Consider the following 9815-nt stretch of genomic DNA (forward strand, 5'->3'; position numbering starts at 1 on the left):
GAAACTTTTCTTGACATTGTCTAATTAAGACTTGAACCTGTACCTCTGCCTCAAAACTTCTGTTGGCCTACAGTTCTCTTCTACTTTGCTTAGAGAAAGGAAATAAAATATAGCTTAGCTACAGCCCAAGGAATGTTACCTAGAAAAGATGTGTTATGAAATGCAGTGGCATGAAGTTGAGAATAAGATTAATCTACAATAGTTTTGTATGTACTTGGATTATAGTGTTGTTACAGCAAGTAATAATAAAATAATTTACACTGAAATGTGGTACCGTATTTACTCGAATCTAAGCCGCACCTGAAAAATGAGACTCGAAATAAAGGAAAAAAAAAAATTCCCGAATCTAAGCCGCTCCTGAAATTTGAGACTCGAAATTCACGGGGAGAGAAAAGTTTTAGGCCGCACCTCCAAATCGAAACAAAGTTGGTCCATAGTAATATGAGACACAATTTAGGTCGAATGAATGACGATACAGCTGCAGTAGTTTGGTTCGAGCCGTAAGCTTAGCAGTTAAGCTTTACCAGGTAGCCATTGCTATGCGTCAGGCGCTCCATCCGTATTTATACGGGTACCCTTCGTTTTTCACGTGCTTCGTCTGGTTTGAATTGATTCCTTATTTTTCTTTGATCTGATAAGTGCCGTTCTCTTTGTTATAGGTGTTTACGTCACTCTAAGCTGAAAATGCATTACTGTACTGTGTCATGCATTGTTTGTCGCATTCTGATAATGAGTGTTTACGACCTGTCGCCGCTCGCGGCATGGTTTGCTTTTGTGCGTGCTACCGCCGCTTACAATAAAAAAAAGAAAGGAATTGTCTCAGTTGCGAAACAATGGCAAGAGACTGCTATTTGTTGTTATTTACACTGCTGCTTGGTTTGATAATGATCAACAAGAACCAAATAATAAACTGCGTATGATAGATGATGTTCTGAACGAGAGTTTCGCGAAAATTTTTCTCCGTTTGAAAATCTTTGCAGACGCCTCTTTAGTACATTACTTTCTGCACAGAAATTAGAGTCATAAATCTAGTCAATTTCCGTGCTTCATTTCTGACTGTATCTCTCTTAGGCGTAAGAATAATACGAATATAAACATGACATGATATGATATGTGTATACTCCCGCGTTTGCTGTTCTCACTCTAGTTTCGTAGTTTATTAGGCAGGCAGGATTTAAATGAGATAGCAGCAAACACTAAAGAATACACGGCAAAATGTTTATATTCGTATTATTCTTATGGTGAAGAGAATACTGCATGTGATTCACAATTCATAAAAGTTCCCGTTACCAACCATCTCTTCTCACAGGTAGGAAAAAATTCAGAACGTAGAATTGGCCGTACTGACAAACATCGCAGACAGTCTTGCTAGTCGGATTTTCGTAGTACATTGAAAAGCTGCTACATTCGAAGATTAACAATACGGAATTTGTATTTATTTCGTTGGATAATGTATGAAAATGCAGTGGTCGAAATTCGGGGCGGAGAAAAAAAGCTCGTCTTCCAACTTTTTTTAAATTTATTTACTGACGCAGAGGTTTTGGCGCCAGTATTTATCTTTGTGCCTGCAAAGCATGCCTGTGTAGCGCTACATATATTCGACGGCAGAAGCTAGTTGTGGCGGCACCTACCAACATATTTCAGAACTTCCGCTTACTTTGCACTCGATTCTAAGCTGCAGGCGGTTTTTTGGATTACAAAAACCGGAAAAAAAGTGCGGCTTAGATTCGAGTAAATATGGTATTTTCATTTATGAGTGTAAACCCCTCCTCCTCTTTTCTCTCTCTCTCTCTCTCTCTCTCTCTCTCTCTCTCTCTCTCTGTGTGTGTGTGTGTGTGTGTGTGTGTGTGTGTGTGTGTGTGTGTGTGTGTGTGTGTGTGTGCGCGCGCGTGTGTATGCGTGCGTTGGTTTGTTTTCATGGCTGGTTTATTTCGTTGGTTTGTTTTCATGGCTGGTTTATTTCGTTGGTTTGTTTTCATGGCTGGTTTGTTTTCATGGTTACAGTGAATTTATAACTTTGTAAATTTTTTTTTTCAGCCCATAGTACACACAGACAAATCATGGAGCAGCATTATGGCAGGAAATGCAGAAAGCAATGTACATCCTCCAAGCTTTCTTGCTCATCAGTCACCTCAGTTTCAACAAGAATTTCCCAAGTTGTCCAGTGGCGAAGGTCAACCCACTGCAGTTGCAAAAGGAGCATCCGATACACAGTATGGTCCAGGACCCAGTTTGCGACCTCAAAGTAAGTTTGGTCATACTGTCTTCTGGAAGTATAATTGAGTGAACTGATTATATAGAAACTGTTGGCATTTTCAATTTCACTGTCCTCCAGCGGAAGGAAGCTGGATCCAAGGAGGGAGCCGGAAATCTGGCCCGCCATCAGCCCAGATCCCAAGTGGCGGGGCAGCAAGTGGTGCTCTCCAGGCTGCTGCTGTCCTGGGCCCCCTAGTTCATGTACCATCCCAAGGTATAACTTTTTGTTTCAGTTGTGTAATTCTGTAAGGATCTCATTACATGAGCTAAATTCTTCACATATGAATTTTTGTTACTGTTTTTGTAGCAGCATGTTCATTATTCATTTAGCATTTGTACACTGTGTTCTCAGCATTGAAGTCCAAACTATAATAAATAATATAATTTACATTCTAGTAATGTTTTGTGACATGTTTGAATGGAAGCAAGAATTATATGTTGATGCCAGTGTTAAACAAAAAGAGGGAAGAATTGGGTTATGATTAGAGAACAGGCCTCATGAGTATAAAGACTGTTCAGTATAAGAGTATAGTAACATTTAAAGGATGCAGATATGTCTTGTATTAACACTCTGATGCAGAGTTGGCGAAAACACCATCCTTGGTGTTGATGAAGCTCATGATAATTTCAGACTTTTAGAGTACAACAAACAGTTCACTCAAGACCATGTTTTTAAGAACAGTTTTTTTGAAGGTTTTAAATGACCACCACCACAATTTTAATGTAATATGCACTGGTGAGGGGATGCTGTTGGCTGTTCCATCATTTTGCAAAACAGCATCCTCAGAATTTGTCTCTCTCCAGTGAGTTTGAAGATACTCGCGAACAGAACGCATCCCTCCGCAGTTGTATGGGGGCGCGTGGAGGATGGGCACACTTTCGTGAACCACTGTGAAGTTGTGTCGTCTTGGGCACCATGCACCATGTAACAGAATCTCGAGCACCGCTACATCATGAAGTTTTGTTTCGAACTCAGAAAAAGTACCACAGAAACCTTCGATATGTTCAAGCAAGCCTTTATGAGCTGCTATTTTTAGTGGCACAGGTTGTTCCTGGAAGGGGGGGGGGGGGGGGGGGAGAACTCATTACGTATAACCCATGAGCTGCTCACCCTCAACATCAAAGGTCGACAAAAATGTGATAAAAGTGCTCTGGACTCTGATCATCAGTTATTGATTTGTCTGATATGTGAGCAGTTAAGCCTTTCTTATGAACCACTCAAACCATCATAACAGACGATTTGGCGATGAGGAAAATTTGCGCGAAGTTTGTGCCAAGATTCTTGACTGGTGAACAAAAAGTGAATTGCATACAAATTTCAATAGAAATTCTGAACTGTGTTCAAAGAGACCCAAATTTTCTCAATACTGTAGTTAACAGAGATGAAATCTGGTGTTTACAGTACAACCTGGAGACAAAATGCCAAGGTTCAGAGTGGTACAAAAGAAAGTCTCCTTGTTAAAAAAAAAAAAAAGCCCTGGATGAGCAAGACCAAGGTGAAAATCATGGTTCTGGTCCTTAAAAACCGTGCTGCTGGTTTTTTTTAATCATTGTGGCGTCATCCACAAGGAGTTCATACCCCCTGGGCAAACTGCAAATGCACACTTTCATGTGGGAGTGCTGTAGGGGCTGTGAAAATGAGTCGGCTGCATGTTACCAAACCTCACCCATTCCTGGAAGCTCCACAACAACAATGCGACATGCCATACCATGCTGTTAGTGTGGGACCAGCTGGCTCAGTATGGTGTTGCCATATTGCCTCATCCCGCCTACATCCCAGACATGGCTCTGCTGGACTTCTTTCTTTTCACTCATCTGAAATTGGACATGAAGGGACAATGTTTTTTGACCCATCGAAGATGTCCAAGCATCTGTAACAGACTCTGAACAGCATTGCGACCAGTGACTAACAGAAGGTGTTCATGGATTGGCAGACGGACGTTATACTTGGTGTATCATAGCCCAAGGGTCCTACTTCGAAGACTTAAGTGTTTGTACTGATACGTAAAATAAATTATTTGTAATAAAATCAGTCCTACTATTTTCTGATTGTACCCTGTTTGTGAATTTGTGGTATTGAGTTAGCTGATAACGCAACCAAGGAGGTATGTGTGCTACTCAATGTGATGCACTGCACTATGCATCTGTGTGCATAACAATTAAATGGAAGGAAGAGTGGCTTGATGTGTTAATAACAATTTACTATCAATATAAGGGACCTCCTTCCAACCAACTGGACTTCATGTAATGTACTTAAACATCTTCGAATGGGACCCAGTCCCCTGATGTGTGTCTTTCTTCTCAGACATGAAGACCCACCATGTTGCAATGCTTCTGGCATACTAATTATACAATGAGGAGATAGATGTGACAATGGGATAAACATGATACATTGTCTTAAGATTTTTAGTTATCTGTGACCTTTTACATAAAATGTTAGCTAGAAAATTTTACTGCATGTGGAGGGACATTGTCTTTCAGTTATTATCCAAGTGATCCGTCAACTACTATTTCTGAACTCCCTGTTTTATGTCTGTGTCTCTTTTCTGATTAGGTAGTTGTTTTTTAATAGTACGTCTTCAGATAGACTGTAGTAACAGTTGTCAGGTTTTTACACTTGAGCAAGTGCATGTGTGAATATGTGAAAGGATGGGAAATACCTAATGTGATCTTAACTAACTTAATCTCTGCATTTTATCTTTTTTAACTGTATATGTCTCGTAAAGTGTAAGTTTGCTGTTAACCACTGTGTGGAGTGTCATAAACAAACAACTGAAACAGTGGTAGCTGGAATCACAAATATATACAATATTCAAAATAAATTATAAGTTTGTGGACTGAAACATACTATAAAAACTCATATTAATGAACCAACTATTAACACTTTCAGTGCTACAGAAGTGCTCTCTGTATTCCGTGCTGGGCTTGGCTTTGTTATGGCTATACTGCTCCCCATGCTGAGTGATGGTGTTCTGGCTGCTATGAAATACTTGACATCCAATTTTAAGAAAATTATTTAGTGAAAAAATTGGTTTTTGCACATTTTAGAGTCTGATATCTTTGCTCAATATAGCTCTGCATTTTTGTTCCATTATGTGTCATAGTTACTGCACTGCATAAAATTACATAAAACATTGCACAAAATTTTAAAAGACTTTGCAGAGGTAAAAAACATTTTATAAACTTTGCAAATGGTTGATTTCAGCTCATACACTGCAGTGTGGGAAGTGCGGAAGAGATATTGAAATTGTATTGAAAATTGAGAACAGAACAGTATCTTACTTTCTCAAATTCTTGATTTTAATATCACGTGGATGTTCGTGTGCGCCATGCCGATTTCCATTCCTGCGCATCACGAATCATTTAGTCAAAACACTCATCATAGTTAATAAACAGTTCAAGATATCAAAACGAGCTTATTTGCAAATGATAGCATGCAAACAGGCACATACCTCGAATGATAAATATTCGAAACCTTTCTTGTTCAAGAAGATATGGCAGTAACTTGTCCACAGCAGGGAAGGGTTTGCAGTTCAGGACGTGTACAGACATGAGTAGCACTGTAGGAAAATCCGAAGCAGTGTGAAAGCTGTGAAAGTGTTACGGAATGTTTCAGTTAGTCTTGGTGAAATTGCAAGGTGAAATTGCAATAAACTAACAATGTTACTGAGATTCAATTCCAAAAAACTCTGCGTTAAGAAAATAGTTCGGTAACTGAAAACCAGTTCCTAATATTATCAAGTTACAGTAAACTGCTAGAAAAGTCAGTAATTTACTACTTATTCTTATTACCAATAGGTAGGACATAGTTTGCAGTTGATAATTTTCCGCAAGTGCAGATCTCGTGTGGATCACATGATCAGATGTCATAGTAAATGTTGCGAGTAGGTCAAAGCATGCCAGTTGATTGCATAAACTTGAGATTCAGCAAAAGCTGGCAATTATTTGTGATCTCTTAGACAAATCTGAACATTGAACTCTTCTGCATGGCAAATAAATCTGATTTTACACCATTTTCTGTGTGTAGTATATGCCATAAAATGAGGCATTTCTGAATTCTGAAACCCACTGCCATTCTGCATTAGAAAAGGGAGAAATTTTATGCTTTGTCATCTAAAGGGGCTGACCCACCTTCAGTTTAACTCCGCAGTTATCCATCCAGGTCAAAATCTGTAGATGTCTGAACTGAAGATATGCAGACTACATTCTGTTTTCCCTTCGGTTCTCTCAATTCTGCCGTGCCATGCAGTGTTTATAAAGTGACAAGGGAGAACAGGAAAAGGTGAGCTGCAGTGTTTTGTGTGATTGCAGCAGTCACTTCTTTAATTCATACCAAAAATCATATCAAAAGTTGTTTAATTTCTTTATTGCATCATCTAGTGTTGTCAGGCTCTTAGGCAGTTTGTTTTCAAAACATTGTACATATTATTATTATTATTATTATTATTAGTAGTAGTAGTAGTAGTAGTTGAAATGTGAAACACATCTTATAAGACAGTGTTCTGTTCAGGAATAGAGGTAATAATGGCAATAGGGTTTAGGTTTTGGGTTATAGGTGGAGATCAGATTGTAGAAACTGTGCCATTACTTCAGGGAATTCCACAGTTTGTTACTAGAGACAAAGGTCTCTCATGCACACAGATAGCCCAACTAAAATATGTAGTTACCTCTGGTTTATTGCTCAGACATGATGTTACATGTGACAAATTGTGCAGCAAAACTTGGAGAAAGTGAGTTAGGAAAGTACCAGTGGAAAAATGCTCCTGTTTAAGAGACTCTGACTGAAAAGTGGCATACCAACTACCTCATTGTACCTTCCTCAGCTCATTTTATATTTTCTGAAAAATTTTGGTGTGTGAACATACTCATTCTTTTTAATGTGCAGCTCACCTATCTGTAACTCGCTCACACCCTCTAGTCCATCACTGTAAGTTGCTCATGTCCATAGAATTGCCCATTCTCGCTCATTCAGCTCAACTCATTGTTATTATCTCTTGTTGTCTCACTGTCACTGTCTCCTGTCTCACAGTGTCAATCTCCTTCGTTCTGTCCTATTAATACTGTCGCCTCTCACTGTCCCTGTCTCTTACTGCTGTCATCTCATTTTTCCTTCCCACTATCTCTCTCTCTCCCTCTCTCTCTCTCTCCCTCTCTCTCTCTCTCTCTCTCTCTCTCTCTCTCTCTCTCTCTCTCTCTCTCTCTCTACTATTATCATTGTCACAGACTCTGTCTCTCATTATCACTGGCTCTCACCCACTTCCACTTTCTCCTTCTCTTTATCCCTCCCCACTAGCAATGTCTCCTTCACTCTGAGCATAAAAAAGCGTGAACATGTTCATAAGCCCAAATCTTTGGGAAAATTTGTGAAGGTACTGAGGAAGGTAGAATGAGGTAGCTGGTACCCCACTTCTCAGTCAGTCTTACAAATTAAACAGGAGCATATCCACCTTTTTTAGTGGGTTTCACTCATATGAGAAGGACTTTATGGGTCAGTAAAATTTTGAGAGTTTACTTACGTGATTTGAAATAGTACAAAACTAATTTCACACCTGAAACAGGATTTTATGTGCACAAAAATTTTGCATGTGCTTTAGGACTACAACATGAGATTCCCAGAACCCATCTGATGATAACAGAGACACTTAACAGCATGTTTATCTGTGCTATGTCACTTTATAAACTACATTTTTGCCTCACACTGGAACTTCGCTATCTGGGCAATAGAATAGATGGAAGATGTAGGAGAGATGTTTAGCAAGAAATGCATAAGGCAACAAAGAGTTTCTATAAAAAGAACAACTAGTAATACCCCAAAATAGGCCTTCAAGACAGAAAAAGTTTCCCGGAAAGCATTATCTGGAACATAACACTGTGTAGGTGCGAAATATGAGCAATGAAAAAGACAGAAATAAAATAGAGGTCTTTTGAAATGTGATGACACAGAAGACTGGAAGATGAGATGGATTGATCAGGTAAGGAATGAAGATACACAGTTTTGAGTCAACTAGAAAAACTGTCTAATGCAGAACATACTGAACAGAGGTGCAGGAATTGGTTCAGTTGATACGAGGCAATGTTGAACTGTAATTGGAGCAATGGTTGAAGTAAAGAATAGCAAGGTTGAACCAGCCTGGGTCATCAGCAGAATGCTTGAATTTTTTCTCTGTCATACTGTGTTCCAAAAAAATCCAAAATCTGTACCTGGTTTTCTCATGTTTCAAGTGTACATACTTATGCGATTCTCTTGCAGGGATGGAGGATGGGATGCCAAGGAGCAGCTTGGGCCCCTGTGCTGCCCTGGGTGGGGGCTTGGCCCCGGGAGGCCCTGGAGGCTCAGGAGGAAGCACACCTGCTGGAGGTGGTGTCATGCCACTGCACATGGCAACCTTCAGACCTCTGAACCCATCTTTTGTGAGTTTCATCTTCAGGCTAACTCTGTTGGAGCAAATTTCTTTTGTTCAGATTATCAATTTCTTCCAGTGAACAATTGGTACAGTACCCACATTGAAGTATATGCATTGTTGTTTGTGTGGTGCCTATTGTGACTGTAACTTATACACCGATTTCTTGCTATACATTCTGTCTTCCCTGTCTTTTGTTTTGTGCATGTGTTTTAATTTACTGTGCGACATATATCTTCTAATGGGAAACACATTGTCTTATCGTTATCAGACAAAATAAGTCCTTGAACAAATAGGCAGACATTAGTGGTAGGCAGTTAACTAAGATTTTAAGTTTGAGGATGTCAGCAGTGTCAGACATTAAAAGTCCTTCATTTTAAACTGTGTGTTTGCCCTTGAGAATGAAGATGGGAGTTTGACAAGAAAAGTGATGGAAACAGAAGAAAACTAGGGGGAATAGCCCATATACAAGCGGTTTTTGTGGCAGCGAGCATTGGGAAATCCTCTCCAGGGCCGATTGTGTGTGAAAAAGCAAAACGTTTAACTGAGAAAGTTGACAGTTTGTCTTCATTTAAAGTGAGTAATAGCTGGCTACAGAATTTCAAGCCAAGACATGGTATTCATGAGTTGGATTTAAGTGGTGAAAAACTATCAGGAGACCAAAATTTGCAGAAAATTTTGTTACTGTACTAACTCTACAGGAACCCACAAAATGCCTCTTCTGTTGACAGGAAACTCGAAAAAAACTTTGGGCCTTCAAAAAATGTTAAAAAAAAATTGCATAATTTACAAAAATCAGCAAAAGTCCTGAATGACTGCTACTTTGTTTTGTGAGTGGTAAGATTCAATTTTGAGACTTGAAGTAAAAAAATACAAAAATACAAGAAGACAATTATGGTGGTGGTAATTCTGGACAATGCACCCACCCTCCCATCAGAAAGCCTTCCAGGTAAAGAAAACGGAGGTTTCAAAACAGTCTTCATGCTACCAAATGTGACAGCATTTGCTGCAGCCAGTGGACCAATCAGTTATAGAAATTATGAAGCAACTTTATAGAAGACATCTGTTGAGGAAGCTTTTGATAGAAGATGGAAATGAAGAAGGCAGTGTGCCTCATTGCCAAAAATTGAATTTAAAAGACTGCTTTTATATGATGGC

The 9815-nt window shown here is 39.3% G+C and overlaps 1 protein-coding gene across 1 annotated transcript in view; it reads left to right on the plus strand.

Annotated features, from left to right (window-relative positions):
- LOC124555992 (protein PRRC2A-like) overlaps positions 1–9815 on the plus strand; it is a 137210-nt gene that overhangs the window by 50487 nt on the left and 76908 nt on the right. Inside the window, exons 5-7 of the mRNA XM_047130036.1 lie at positions 2038–2245; positions 2336–2470; positions 8507–8667. Of these exons, the coding sequence (XP_046985992.1) occupies positions 2038–2245; positions 2336–2470; positions 8507–8667 (504 nt within the window). The remainder of the gene's footprint in view (positions 1–2037; positions 2246–2335; positions 2471–8506; positions 8668–9815) is intronic.

The sequence above is a fragment of the Schistocerca americana genome, chromosome X (genome assembly GCF_021461395.2).
Source record: "Schistocerca americana isolate TAMUIC-IGC-003095 chromosome X, iqSchAmer2.1, whole genome shotgun sequence".
NCBI classification, from domain to species: Eukaryota; Metazoa; Arthropoda; class Insecta; order Orthoptera; family Acrididae; genus Schistocerca; species Schistocerca americana.